Consider the following 15,587-nt stretch of genomic DNA (forward strand, 5'->3'; position numbering starts at 1 on the left):
GGAATGCCCCCTGTTTTGCCACCCCTGGGTTCACTGTCACTGCAGTTTATCCAGTAGACTTGTTAGATATGCAGGCTTTCTAGGTAAGTGGGATTTCCTGTCAGTAGATATTATATACAGCAGGACTACAGACCAAGTGCATAGTAACTCTCACTGATGAGCTTCCAAAGTTTTTCAGAATTGATGCATCCCAGACGTCTCCTTACATTTAAATTTGTACCTTAAAGTCTGCAGTGAGGTATTTCAGTGCTTTTTAAATGGCTTCATTCAGTTGCGTGATCACATATTGTGTTTACATGGGTGCAGCCTGCGATGGAGCTGCCTTTATTTGCATTGCGAGCTGAACGGCCCCGTGCACAATCGCTCACATGTGGAAAGCATATTGTCTTGAAGAGGTGGCAGAAAAGGAAGTGAGAAGTAAAAAGGGCTCGACTCAGGCCCGTCCACATGCCTTGTTCTGGCATGCAGAAAGGGATGATGTGGATGAATCTCCCATGGAAATTTTAACTCAGACTTAAATGTCTGGAAAAGAGCTTGTGTGTGTGTTCGTGTGTGTGTGAGATTTCTCTCCCCTAAAGCTTTAAAGAAGTAATTGCCATATGTAATGTCAACCACTGGCCTCTGTGTATTTCTGTGTTGCTATACACATTCTTTGAAACTTGCATAATTACCACGTTCCATTAATAGCACGATGACTGGGATGGTTTTTCATTTTATTATTATTTAGTAATCCCAGAGAAGTGTTGCTCTCTGCCTGAAGCAGCATCAGCAGAAATAGGATAACATGGAGCACTGCGAGCTCCACTTTTTGTTTCCCAGTGATCCCCCCCCCCCCCCCCTTCCAAAGACTACCACATAATAATATATAGCCTGTGGCCTGCTGCCACCCAACGCTTGTTGCACTGACTGAATTTCATGCACAGTTTTGCTCTGCTTCTGTTAGGTTAGATTATTGGTAGAGTATTGTGTGTGGTAATTCTTAATAACTTATGGGGTGTAACAGCACATTTAGTGATGTCTCGAACCATCTTGGTACAGACGTAGCAGTTTGATGCATGCAGTCGTATGAAAAAGACACCCCATGACCCAAACAAATACTATCAAAATAGTTGACTGGGTTGTAGCAGCGCAGCATTGAGCTGTAGCACACTCGTATATGTGTTAGCTGAGGTAGCCTGGTTAGCCTGTGGTGTTGCTGCAGGAGACCCATAACACTGACCGAATGCAACTCTATTATAAAAATAGCAATAACAATAATAATGATAGTAATAACTTTATTTATATAGCACCTTTCTTACATAAAATGCAGCTTAAAGTGCTTTACATTTAAAGTAATAAAACAAGGACAAATAACTTAAAATAAAAAACATGGGTTTAAAATGCAATTAAAACATTGAAACAGGTAAAAAGGTATAATAAGTAAGAATAAATGTGTTCTGAGTTTGACATACCACAGAAAAGTGTGTTGTTAACCACCCTGCCAAATTTGAAGGATTAAAAACATCGCCAAATATATGAAATTAGGCTTCAAAGTTGTGTAAAAATCAGCCTCTGTCTCTGCTCCCAAATGCTGTGAGCGTGCCCGCCGAGTTTGCTGAAAGTCCACCCCCTACCAAGTGTCACCTGTCAATCAAAGTCACCGAAACACGGACACTACGTCTGAGAGCTTTCTGCCGCTAGCTCAACTGCTAGCTTGGCGGCTAACTCAGCTAACTTGCTAACTGTAGACTGTTGTAGTAGTAGTAGTAGTAGTAGTAGTAGTAGTAGTGCTAGATGTAGTAACAATAACTGGCCACTGAACAGGGTAACCACTGAGGAGAGCGGACTCTCGGTCTTATATAGTAGGGGAGGGGCCAAGATCACGCGGGCATGCCACTACGTCACGGAGTAGCCCTTTTTTGCATGCTCAGAAAATCAGGAAGAATGAGAGGCTGAGAAATAGTTTTAGGCTCTATCTCCACAATTCAGTACTGCATACTTATCAGCCTTTTCACATGTTTTCTGAAACTATTTTCCAACATGTATAATATGTTTAGAAGTAAATCAATATATTGACTTTACACAGACTTTAACAAACATTTAAAAGGGGAAACTAAATAAAAACTGGTGTAAAATACAAGATAAAACAGATAAACTATAAGAGCTTTGGGCTAAAGGTATCTTTTGAGCTCTTATGCTCCGTAATCTCCGTAGTGAAATGATACCGTGTCTCCCGGTCCCCCTCCTCTCTCTCTGTGACGGCCTTCCCCCTCCCCCCCTCTCCCCTCTCTGTGTATTTCAGAGCTGCAAGTTCACTATATTTATGTGTGTGAGTAATAGTTTCACCACCTAGCCAAGAAAGAGCTTTGTCAGTGATCCTGGACCATCAACCTTATATTTGTGAGCATAGCGCAGGGATGATTTTGGGCTGAGGAGCCCTGTTGGGGCTGTTGGCTGTTCCATCTGGCCCATCAGCGGGGTGCTAAGTTAGTCAAAGCAGAACAGAGACAACCTTGATGGTCACAAATCAGCCATCACACTACAGTACGGTTTTTATATTTATTTATTGAACCTTAAATGGGCAGGAGTGGAAAATGAAATTGAGTGAAAATTATTATTTTTTATTTACTTTGATGTTACAAGTTATCTCATTTGCACCAAAGTAAACAGTTCCCCAAATAATATAATAATAAATATTTTGGATACATTGCCACTATTGAGGTATACAAATGTCTGTTTCTCCTGGTGCACGTTGGCTGTTTAGGGTTAAACCTGGTAACACCTTACACAAACACTGTGTGTGTTTGTGTGCCTGGTCAATATTACTGACAGCTGATATTGATATATATTTTTTATGTCAGTTATCAGATATGCTGGATTAGCATCTATAAAAATCTACTGTGTCATCATATATTTGGCCATAGAGGATTTTTATCTGTATTTCTCAGTCCTAGCACCTCTGTATCTGTAAATGCAATCTCCCACAAATACCTCAACGCAATCTTTCTTTCCACGAGGATAACCAGCACAAACCACAGCGCAGATGCAAAATGCTGAGATTCAAACTCTGAAAAGTTGCTGCTCACACACCCGTTTCTATTCACGCTTACCGCTTCAAATTGTTGATTTAATACACAAAGTTGTTTGTTTTTTGTCCCCTTGAAACTGAAGTCTTAGATTTAAACTTCTACTGAGTCCTCTACGAGATTTGGTAGAGGACTCTTGGTCTGGGCTGTCTTCTGATTTTTCTTTGTTTTTTCCTTCATTTGTTCTCCCATTGGAGAAGCTGGCCCCACATGCACAGCCCTCCACTCCCTTCTCCTTTCCGTCATAGTGTTAAAAGCATTAGCGCTGATTGAAAATAAGGCTCACTATGTGACTCTGTACTTGGGATGGATTTTTTTCCTCCCTTCCTTCACTTTTTGTTGAGAACTTGTTTGGCCACATACCTAAAATAGCTCTCTGACGTGTACAGTCCTGTTAAGGAATGTTACTGTGGCTGTCCAGAGCGCTCTGCGGCAGGAAGTTATGCAAACGTGCATTGCTGAGTACAGAGCCTTGTGATTACGGTCCTGAAGGACCCGGTTCTTCAGCTTTTTTCTTTTTTTCCAGTGCAGCCTGGCTGGATACTGAATGGCCAACAAGCCCCTCTTTTTATCCCAGCCAGTGGTCTGTCTTGTGTGAATTCTCCCTTCTGAAAGTTGGCTTAAAGTAGTTGTTTTTTTTAAAGCTCAGCAGATGATGGCTCTCAGCATCGCTATGTGTGTTGATTGCATCGCCCCCTCTCATTAATTTCCCACATTCTGTCCCCATGAATGTGTCTGTTGCGTTTATCCTTCCCACCAGCCATTCTTCACCTCCCATTTTTTTTCCTTTTTCCCCTCCCACCTGCCTTTCCCTTGCTTCCACCCATCCCGGAGGGTGTTTACTTGCAATATTCCCTCATAGATGGGGGTATGGCCCTGACCTCCACTGCTCAGCAGAAGCAGCAGAGTTACTTAAGAGGATTCCTCGCCTCGTCTGAGCTGCTGATTCACCGTGTGTCATCATTGTTTTGCTCAGAGATGCAAAAAGAAATGTCATTATTTATAACAGCAGATCATTAACAGTACAGGAACGACAGGATTCCTGCTCTGATAGTGATTTCAGATCTATCTAATTTACAGGTGAATTCAAGTTTCCTTGAATTAAGATTTTAGATTAGCAATATAGCTTCAGTATTTTATCTCTTTGACTGATTGAAGAAAGCAGATGTAGGCTAGTTAACCTGTAACAAAGTGGCAGAAGATACTCAGTTTTCAACATCTGGCTCACACTTGCTAGCTGGAATGCAAAACAGTATGTGGTGTTCAAGTGTTTGTGTGCCTGTCTTGTTTCAGCCATTCTGGATTATGAAAGATTAGATTAAATCCCGCCAGTAGCACTTATGCTCCTACCTAGCCTGTGGCAGGAAAGCCTGTACTGTATGTTTACAGTGCAGGCTTTTTAAATATCTGTGATAACTTTTTAATTTTTATTTAACAGGATCATACTCAGGAATGATCCTAATGAGGGTCAGGATCTGAGGTGGTGGGAGTAGCTTCTGTGTTTTCTTTGATGAGTCTTCACAGGCCTGTATTGTAAAGTCATACAGTTGACCTCACTGTATCGTTATTGTTAGACACCACCCTGTTGCTTCAGTCATCAAAAGCTACTTACTTTCTTCAGTTGCTTTTATTAGAAACTTTGTGACCAGGGTGGGAAATATGGTCATCCATCCAGAGTGGCAGAGTTGGGTTTCTGAAAATCTACCAGGCGTTCAGTTTTTTCCATCAGCCGTTTTTTTTTTTAAAAGTTAAAATGCTTTTTTTTTTTTTTTTTTTTTTTTTTTCTCGCAATGTCTGTGTCTGCATATTGGCTCCAAAGTAGATTTTCCAGTAATATAACTCATGAATCCAATTCTGTCCAGCAGCTGACTCGAGCGTCTGGACGTCACAATCTTTTCACAGCACGCTTATTTCACGACATTTCAGCCGCATGACTATCCACCATATAACTTTGACAACATTAAAAGCAGACCTGTTTGGTGAGCTTGTTCGGTAATGTGCTTGTTGTTGTTGTATTAACTGAACTCAAAGGATGACGCTCCCTGCCTCTTACAAACTCAAATGAAAGTTGTTTTTTTTCACATTTCCTTACAAATACTTCGATATGATACCTTTTTTAAGATTGTTTTCTAGCATTAAACCTATAAAGCCTATAACAATCATTTAGTGATATATATGTGTTTAAATAGACCTGTTCAGACTACATGCTACCAGTAGATCTGTTATTAATCCCTTTAACACTCTGTGAATGTTTACAGTAGCAGTGAAATCCGGCTCTTTGTAATAAGCTAAAAACCTCCCAGACATTATTATTGTAATCCAGGCTTTTAGTCATTGCTAGCTACTCAAATCAGTCCCAAAGCTACACAGTCTTCTATTACTCTAACATCACATGTTGTCACCTGTGATGTTAGAGTAATAGAAGACTGTAGCTTTTTTCCTCTCCTCCTTGTTAACCCCTCTCTCCTCTCCTCTCTTCTCTCCTCTCCTCAGGATGGCTTGGATGCACTGGTGTACGACCTTGACTTTCCTGCCCTGAGGAAAAACAAGAGCATTGACAACTTTTTGAATAGATGTAAGTACTCCTCGTTGTAAACCCCCCTCACCCCCATGTCCTCCTTCAACGTCAATCCCCTCCGTGTCTCTCACTTTAACCATTTGTGCTTTACAGAGCCCAGAGTTACATACGGGTATAAGCCCAAGCCCAGAAAAGAAGGCTGTTTTTAGGTCACCGCCTCTATGCAGGCTTGGACACAATAGGTGTCTGCTGCTTAGTGTCCCCAACAAAGGGGCTTTCATAAATGGCTGGTGACCCACATGATGCCTGTCGGGATGGCTCCTCTTTGCCCTTACACCGGGGAACCCCCATAACTATGTACTAGACAAACCAGAACATACTGTAACAAGGCTGATGGCGAGGCTCAAACTGACCCACCTCGATATAGCTGCACCAGCATTTACATATTTAGAAACTGACAACCTTCATGTTAGTGTTTATTATTGAAGGGGCAGGACATCAGTGTTCAGTCACATCTTCGGAATATATGTCTTTAATTTCCAAAATTATGTACAGTCCTCCTCCTCCTCTGTTTAGTTTAGTTTAGTTCTGTTTTGTTTGATTTTGATTAATTTTCTTTTTTTTCTCTATCATTTATTACACATAGACAAACACCTATAACCAAGCATACACGTCATGTCCCTGCGTCTTCTGTCTTCGTTTCTATCATAACCCAACATATTCTCTATCACTCCCTTTGCAGCATTTTTTACAGCCTTCTATAACACTTTTTTTTTCTTAGTTTCTCACAGAAGCTCTTCATAGCGCTCCTTTTAAAGACACCCGTGCGCAGAGCATGAAAATTGTATTCACGTGTGAAATGAATCGGGCAATGATTGCTTTCATGAGGAAGTGATTGGTGCTCTTTGTGATAGACATGTCCACACCAGCAGAAACACATTACCCTGATTAATAATCAGTGTGTATTTGTCAGTGATCATGTATAGCATATACTTATGTATTAGGGGTGGAACTGTTCACAAAATCCACGGTTAGGTTCATATCACGGTTTTGGGGTCACAGGGTTCGGTTTGGTTTATGCTGTTCTTTTCTGGGAGGTTTTTACACTTAATTTCTCATATTTTTAGACTGGATGACGTCATCAAGGCAAGAGCGCAATACAGATTAATAAAAAAATCCTTAGTAGTTTAACACTAACCAACACCATGTATCAAGGAAACTTTTAAATGAATGCCTCAGACAAATTAACATTAGTTTACACACACTGACTAGGGCGTGAACAAAGCTGGGGTCTGGGATTCCCCCTGGAGAAACACGTCATCAGGAGGGATTCCCACCTGACCGGCCCTAACTGAAGGAGGAAAAGATCATAACAATATAAAGAGCTGTCACATATAGACCATTGTGCAAGCATGCTCCATAATACATTCATTAGTTTGATGAAGTTACTAAAAATGTACTGTGTCCCGTAGGGCTGGACGTTTAATTGAATTTTAATCGTGATATCAATTTTGGCCTCCCACGATTATAAAAACTTAATAATTGACTTAAAACGATTATTTTTCCGCGTGGCGCACCTGTGACATAAATCCAACGCCCCCGTTTTTTCCAGCAAGTTCTATGTCCTGCCCATTATGTTAGACCTGCTGGAGGAACGGTGTGTTTCTGTGCAGATCTGAGAAGATTTAAAATGGCAGAAAGGCCTTTGGTTGACAAGAAGAAAGGTAGGACTGGGACATCTTCAGTGGTCTGGAAACATGTTGGCTTTGAGTTGTCGGACGTCGACAATCCGCCTGTGGCACGTGGAAGAAGAAGGATAATAATAATAATAATAATAATAATAATGATGATGTCCTTAAAATAATAATAAAAGGCTATAGATTTTTACTGTGTAGAGATATTTTAGGTCTACACATGTTTGTGTAGTGTTATTTTGTAGTTTGGCTGCTTTGCTATAATCAACCTGTATCTGGAGATAGTGAGCGTTCTCTTAGGTCAGTAGCTGCCCATGCTTGTACTGTTGGAAAGCTTGGTACGGAGCAAAAGCCTCCATCCTCCATAGGTCCAACGTATAATAATGTAATGACTCCGCCTCATGCCAAATGAAAAAAAAAAACAAATAAAAAAATTCACTGAGTTACTGGCAAGGCTTACCAAACCGAACAATACACACATGCCCCAAACCGTGACAAGCGTACCGAATGGGATGGATTTTTTCCACCCCTATTATATATACTATATTTGTATTGACAGTGGCTGAGGTGGTGGCTAAACCAGCAGGGGTAGCCCACCTTATGAAAACATAGCTGTAAGGAAATGTTATACTCTCTTGGCTCTATGTTAAAGAGTTAAGGCTTTATTTTGTCCATTTAATGGCACTTAATGCAGCCTTAACAGTGCTTTAAAGCATTTTATCATAAAAAATGTTAAATGTTTCTTATTTGAATGTCAACTCAAGCTTCTGCAAACCCTTCGGCAAAAACTGCCATTAGACATCTCCTCAATTACTCTTGGTACAGTACTTTTGTGTATAGCAGTCAAGTGTTGGAACTGCATTGATGGATATGGAGTAATGGACTAGCTGTCTTGTGAGACACTGCTCCTCAATGGCATGTGTTGCCTGAAGGGCTCTTTACTCCAGAGCCTGTCCCCCATGCATTGTGCTTTGCTTCCCGATCATATCAGCTGATTTCTTTATTCTATGCATGCATGGGTCTATTGGAAATAACGTTCCTGTAACCCTACACACACACACACACACACACACACACACACACACACACACACACACGCACAGTATATTCTCTGCAACAGCAACATTAAATCCTGTTCATACCATCTAAACATGGTACAAATAGCACCAACGTGTTATTTTTTGTCCTGTGGGATCAAGTTGGGATCATGATTTTGGGAAGCTCTCCCCAAAGTGGAAATGACTCACTCTAAAATGTTCTTATTCTAACAGCACGGCTCTTGGTTTTTATTTTTAGATCAATTGAACTCAGTTGCCCCCCCCCCCCCTTTCCATGCATTCCCGTGCCAGTTGTGACCCATGTGAATTGAAAATTATCCCTCTAGTTCAACAATGACCAAATTTGGCTGAACATTGTATACTGTCTCCCTTAGGGGAGCTAGCATTGCTACATCAGGGAGAGGCCAACTCTCAGTAAGCAACAAACTTTCCCTAAACGGCTTCCCTCAGCTGTGCAGAGGTGCTGTCAATTTTTCTGCTCTGTTTGTCAAGAGGCAGCATATTCTGATGAAATTCGGCCTCTGCTGTATGTAAACATTACATAACACCCAACTGTGGTAACATTACAAAAACAGGATAGTGGTGCACTGATTTGACTTGAAATGCAACCACGATAGACTGCATTTTAATCAGAAAAAACACAATACATACATGCAGGCTCTTTCAGGCACTCCACACTGCCTCAGCCTCATCGTATGAGGTCATTGCAACAGTTTCCTGAGTATATTGTCCTACATAGCATCTACTTTCTGTTCATGTCTGTCTTTGCTTGTTTGTTTTTCTAGATAAGGAAACCATTAGTAAAATTCGGGACCTACGCATGAAAGCGGAGGACTATGAGGTGGTTAAAGTTATTGGGAGGGGAGCATTTGGAGAGGTGCAATTGGTAAGAATGTCATCTTTTGTTATTTTTGAACAACCGTTTAAAAAAATGCAAAGGTTTATGTTTTCTTGTTGAGTACTAGTTTAATGTTTTTCCCTAAAAGTGCTGAAGTTTTGTATGAGTGTTACTTGATTGTCACCTTTTCATCTTTTCTAGGTAAGACACAAAGCCACAAGCAAGGTATACGCCATGAAGCTGCTGAGCAAGTTTGAGATGATCAAAAGGTCGGACTCTGCTTTCTTTTGGGAGGAGAGGGACATCATGGCTTTTGCCAACAGCTCATGGGTGGTGCAGGTAAAAAAGCATTTTAAAACTTACTTCACCAGTATTGTGTCCAGGTCACATGTAAAAGCTGTCATAATGCTTGAATGGCACTGACTAATCCCCCCCTCTTCTATTCCACAGCTCTTTTTTGCCTTCCAGGATGACCGCTACCTCTACATGGTGATGGAATACATGCCCGGTGGCGACTTGGTTAACTTGATGAGCAACTATGACGTCCCAGAGAAGTGGGCCCGCTTTTACACTGCTGAGGTGGTGCTGGCTCTGGACGGTATCCACTCTATGGGCTTCATTCACAGGTAACAGCCAAACTTCTGCCTTCTCAGTCAAACACATGCGGGTGAACAGCTCTAGTGGAAAATGCTATTTCTTACCTCTGTTAAGTAATCCCTAGGGCTTTAAAGTGTGCTTTGAAATGCTTGTGAAACATAAAATGATTTATCTTGGATGGTTCATACATGTGGTAACCTATGATCAAAGGAGGCATTGTATAATAAGCAGGAAATGATTCAGGGTCAGAGTTACTGTTTTTAGCAATAATGCCAGTTGCATGCAAGTGTTTAACTTCTGCACACTTCATTGCTGCTTGTGTTTAAAACTGAGACTCCAAAAAGACAGTATCTGTGGTTTTGCTGCACCACCTTTGATCCTTTAAAAAAAAAAAAAACGAAAAAAAACCCTTTAATCTTAAATCCAACAGTGTTATAGGAGGGCACTGCTAAATAAGTGGACTTCTCTTTTGAACAGTAAATTCTACACTAGATTATTTTCTAATCACAAACCACTCTTGTCAGATGATGTTTTTGTTGTTTGTTTGTTTGTTTGTTTTAGTAAAATATTTAAGTTTATTTAAGTTCTCTACCTGTATCTTAAACCAGTTATATACCTTTAATTGAGTGGTAGTCACTTTCATTGTCGCCATTTCTGTAGTTTTTCCAGCAATTATTTGAGATTTAAATTCTGATTCATATACTGTAACTATTTTTCTAATTCACGTCCTCAAGCTCTTCTAACCTCAACTGTAGACATAAACATGTGAAGTGCTGCAGTTTCCTTCTTATATGCTTGGAGTTTTGTATTGTTTTGTGTATTGATATCACTTTATGTTTTTCTTTTTCAGGGACGTGAAGCCTGATAACATGTTGTTAGACAAAGCAGGCCACTTAAAACTGGCAGACTTTGGGACGTGCATGAAAATGAATAAGGTATCCGTTCAGTTTCCCCTAAAAAAAGTAACTCTTAAGTGTAAAAGTTCAAGTAGTTTAAATGCTTGCTTGTGATAAACATCTTAAACTCTATTTTTGACAGTTATTTTAAGGTAATAATTATCTCTACAAAGTAATAAAGATTTAAAAAAATATTTTTCCCCCTTCCAGGATGGTATGGTACGATGTGACACAGCAGTGGGAACTCCAGATTACATTTCGCCTGAGGTACTGAAATCCCAAGGAGGAGATGGTTATTATGGCAGAGAGTGTGACTGGTGGTCAGTGGGAGTGTTCCTGTACGAAATGCTAGTCGGTGAGTTTTTGATGCTGAAAAAGTCATTTGTTAGAGGTCAATTTTTTGTTTACATTGATATCTATATAAAAGCCTAAATGACATTCTGCAGCTTTTCTTTTCTTCCGTGTTTATGTTTTCTGCAATTTCTCCTCACTGTGGACGTATCAGTAACCCATGGCTCTTATTTTTCTCAGGCGACACGCCTTTCTATGCAGACTCACTGGTTGGGACCTACAGCAAAATTATGAACCATAAGAATGCCCTGACCTTCCCTGATGACAGTGACATCTCCAATGATGCCAAGAATCTCATCTGTGCTTTCCTGACTGACAGGTTAGATAGTGACAGACTGATGGAGAGGGTTAACGTCTTAAAACTGTCTCCTTGTTTATACATTTATTCATCTCTGTCTCGTGAGACACTCTGTGGATATATATATACATAATAACACAGAAGACCTTTGCATTGTAATATTTTAGAATTGCTTTGTACTACCGGTATTCAGAAAATCCCACTAAATTTCCGAAATGAAGAATTAAACTATGTCCTTCCTCACTTCTTCAGGGAGGTTCGTCTTGGCCGGAATGGTGTAGATGAGATCAAGAGGCATCCTTTTTTCAAGAATGATCAGTGGACATGGGAGAGCATCAGAGAAAGTAAGGACATTTTCACCTCTCTTTTCATTTGGCCGTGTGCACACTGTTACTGCAATAGGCCAATAGGCCATCATGTTTTCCATTTGACCTACTACAGACAGTTGCAGGAAATTCTTGTAGACGAGGCATTCATTCAGTATCCTCTCCAAGACCGAACGCGATTCCTGCTCAGGGTAATAATTGGCAGCACAGCATTTTTTGAGGCCAACAAAAGGGGAAGCAGTCCATCACAAATGTTAATGCGCCGGGATCGACACTGGAGCAGGGAGAGATTAGAAATGTAGGGCTAAATCCAGTAGCTATAGTCAGTTCTTTAGTGGGTTTATATTTAATACTTAACTAGGCTGAAGTCAGCACTTTTGTTGGCCACCCACCCCTGTCGTTCCAATGGCTGATCAGCTCTGCTAGCTGGCTGGTTTCCCTGTTTTTAAAGAGGATTTGAAAAGAGATCTGTGATCCAGAAAACTGTGTGCAGCCCTCGCAGGTTACAGAAAAAAACTGAAACACTGTTTGCTATATCTTTTATCTAGGCAAGTCCCAGGTAATCCACCTCTAATACAGTCATGATAGATAAAAAAAAAAAGAAAACAACTATTGAAAATGATACAGACACAATAGAACAATGAGCCATGCCTATTTTATTACTGTGTTTACTGATAAAACAGCTTTTTAGAGCATTTATAGTTAAGATTTCTGTTTTGTTAAGCTTGTATATTATTGTATTCATCTGACAACCTGTCAATCATGTAAACACGTGAGACCTGTTTTGAATTCTGGTTGGGCAGCATACATCTATTATATATGTAATGAAGTGGCTCTGTTATTCCTGCATCATCATGAATCTTCCATCTCCATGTGCCATGTGCAGCGGCTGCCCCTGTAGTGCCTGAACTGAGCAGTGACGTTGACACCAGTAATTTTGATGACATTGAGGAAGATCGGGGAGAGGAGGAGACCTTTCCAATACCAAAGGCCTTTGTGGGCAACCAGCTCCCCTTTGTAGGCTTCACTTACTACAGCAATCAGCAGTAAGTCCATCAGACTTTGCTGTATATATACAGTTAAGTGTCAGTTTCACACTATATGACACACGTATTGAAATGTAGAATGCTTAAAAGTGTGTTCTGTTTGCAGCCTTTCACGAAGCTCCTCCACCACAAAAGCCAGTGACAAACGTAGCAGCTCCACAAAGGAAGACAAGAGTCATGTGAGTAAATGACTACTATTTTTAAGCCTTTGCTATGTAGAATTGGCCAATTATCCAACTTCGCTTATGACTTCCAATTCCCTTAGTGAAGGAATCTGTGATATCTGTGTGTTCCTAACATTGTTGAATGTTTCTGTTTTAGCTGGAGAACTTGCAGAAAAGAATCTACCAGCTGGAGGAACAACTCCACAGTGAGATGCAGCTGAAGGATGAATTGGAGCAGAAATGCAGGTATGTAACGGGAAGTTTATTGACACACAAAAAGGCTGCTGCTTACAAAGACGAGATGGACATGTTTTTGTCTAACACACCAGTTGGTGTTTTGAAATGTGGCAGACAGAGGACAGAAAGCATTGCAAGCTATGTCGAGATGAGTTGCTTGTGAACAGGAAATGTGACTTTTGCATACAGCAACATACCTGAGATTATTCATTATAGGGCTGGGCGATATGGCTGAAAACTGTCACGATAAAAGTGTTTCATATTAGTCAATATTGATAATTATTGATTTTTTTTAAATGACCTATTTAAAATAAGGACCAGGGAGGTCTTAAACTTAACCTTCCTCTGATTTGAATCACCTCAATTATCAATCAATGCAGACAGGGAAAAGAAATGTCAACACAACCATGAAAAGCACTCAAATAAATAAATATATTTTTTTTTAATATATGTTCTTGTGAGCCATACATTAGCTTGACTATTCATTTCATAGACCATGACTGGGTTCTGAAAACCAGATGCCTGGAAACCACATATTTCCTCGATGACCACACAGGGGAATTAATAGCAGAAGTCTTGAAGGTGGCACTGGTGTCTTGGAGTCTGATTGAAGAAAAAATGGTGTGCATCTCCACAGACAGAGGGTTAGGGTTAGGGTTAGGGTTAGGGCGACTACACTGAACAACTGGACATGGCTGCAGTATTTTGGCCATCGTTTGCACTCTGCGATTGGTGAGTAGCATTGTCATTTCGACGACAATGGTGCAACCAAACGTGAAACTGTGAAATGATTCGCTGTTAGCATGTCACTCTATGCGTTGCTAGGTTACCAGGGAGCGAGGGAGTTTGTTGGACCAACCAACCTTGCTTCACCAGTTATGTATGGCAACTCCGCTTGGACAAACTACTGTTACTATAGGTTGGATGTGTTTCATACAGGTTTCAGCAGTTGGATGTGTGTCCACACAAAATATCGAATGTATTTTTTAAATTGAATCGCTATCGTTTTATCGCCCAGCCCTAATTTATTATTTCACATCTTACTTCAACTTCTGTTCTCCCTAGGACCTCAGACACCAAGATTGAAAAGCTCACGAAAGAACTGGATGAGGAGGTGATATGTTGCAACCATTTGTTTAAACATTCTTTGCACCGACACATGATGAAATCACAATATTTGCTGCGATGATCATCATTAGATACGTCAATGCTTGGTTTGTTCCTGCCACGCCATAGCTGCTCTCTTGTTGCTGCAGGCAAACCTGAGGAAGGGCACAGAGGCAAGCATGTCTCTGCTGGAGAAGGACAAGATGATGATGCAGCACAGATCCACTGAGTACCAAAGAAAAGCTGACCAGGAGGCAGAGAAGAGGCGCAATTTGGAGAATGAAGGTAAAGATAATGAGGTGCTGCTGACGTATGATTCAGGCGCTTTGCAATTAAAGAGTAATTACACATGGAAGCTGATATACAGTCAGTATTTGAGCATAGTGACGCTCTCATCCTCTTATTACTATTTGATCTTGGCTAAGACAAACGTTCCAGATGGATTACCTGGTGTCCTGGTGTGACCTTCCGTCTTGCTCACTGCTTACTACAGATCTAGTTAACTAGTCAAACCATGTGCATGTCTATCTGATTTTCTCTTTGACTTGCAACAAAAGACAACACTAAGTGGATTGAGAAGCATTAAGCGGTTAAATAGAAAACTAGATATGGTATGGCCAAACATTTGCATGAAGGGCAGACATATGCAACACCATGTAAGAGGTTTTAATCTGGAATTTAGGGATGGGATTTCATTTTATTATGAGGTAGGAGCTAAAATGAGGCCCAGTCTAACCCATTTCCTGTCTGATTCTTTGCAGTGTCAACTTTAAAAGAGCAGCTCGAAGATATGAGAAAGTTAAGCCAGAACTCTCAGGCCTCAAATGACAAGATTGTCCAGCTGCAGAATCAGGTATGCAGTTGAAATGTGCAGACACACACACAAACACACAAACGTAAGGAGTTGAGACCAGAGAAGATTCATTGACTGATACTTCACATCAAAAATGAGGTTGTATCATCAAAATAATCTGGAACAAGGGAATGCAAAATTCACAGATGTTTTTCTACATCATACTCCAGAGTGCTGTAGCCAATTGTTTAATGAGGCTGTATCCCTGCAGGAAAGCAAATTAAATGTTATTCTCCCCTGTGGTCCTGTCTGTTTTGATTGCCAGCTTGAAGAGGCCAACGACCTCCTGCGGGCAGAGTCGGACACGGCGGCGAGATTGAGGAAGAGCCACACGGAGATGGCCAAGTCAATGAGCCAGTTGGAGAGTTTGAACCGTGAGCTGCAGGAGAGGAGCCGCTCGGTAGATGGAGAGAAAGCTCAGGTGGAGAAGGAGCTCCTGCTTATTCAGAGCACCCTGGACTCAGAGAGGAGGAACTACAGCCAAGGCTCTGAGGAGATCAGGGAGCTGCAAGGTGACCCACTAACACACAACATGAGGC

General features: G+C 40.8%; 1 protein-coding gene across 2 annotated transcripts in view; it reads left to right on the plus strand.

Moving 5' to 3' along the window:
• The window catches only part of rock1 (Rho-associated, coiled-coil containing protein kinase 1), a 32,002-nt gene that overhangs the window by 5,913 nt on the left and 10,502 nt on the right, over positions 1–15,587 (plus strand). For both annotated transcript variants that reach the window (XM_053329867.1, XM_053329868.1), the window contains exons 2-16: positions 5,559–5,640; positions 9,121–9,221; positions 9,375–9,512; positions 9,624–9,799; positions 10,621–10,705; positions 10,877–11,021; positions 11,198–11,336; positions 11,568–11,659; positions 12,528–12,687; positions 12,794–12,866; positions 13,009–13,097; positions 14,154–14,202; positions 14,345–14,480; positions 14,957–15,048; positions 15,314–15,560. In XM_053329867.1, coding sequence (XP_053185842.1) covers positions 5,559–5,640; positions 9,121–9,221; positions 9,375–9,512; positions 9,624–9,799; positions 10,621–10,705; positions 10,877–11,021; positions 11,198–11,336; positions 11,568–11,659; positions 12,528–12,687; positions 12,794–12,866; positions 13,009–13,097; positions 14,154–14,202; positions 14,345–14,480; positions 14,957–15,048; positions 15,314–15,560 — 1,804 coding nt within the window. The remainder of the gene's footprint in view (positions 1–5,558; positions 5,641–9,120; positions 9,222–9,374; positions 9,513–9,623; positions 9,800–10,620; positions 10,706–10,876; positions 11,022–11,197; positions 11,337–11,567; positions 11,660–12,527; positions 12,688–12,793; positions 12,867–13,008; positions 13,098–14,153; positions 14,203–14,344; positions 14,481–14,956; positions 15,049–15,313; positions 15,561–15,587) is intronic.

This window comes from Scomber japonicus, chromosome 12, assembly GCF_027409825.1.
Source record: "Scomber japonicus isolate fScoJap1 chromosome 12, fScoJap1.pri, whole genome shotgun sequence".
In the NCBI taxonomy this organism is placed as follows: domain Eukaryota; kingdom Metazoa; phylum Chordata; class Actinopteri; order Scombriformes; family Scombridae; genus Scomber; species Scomber japonicus.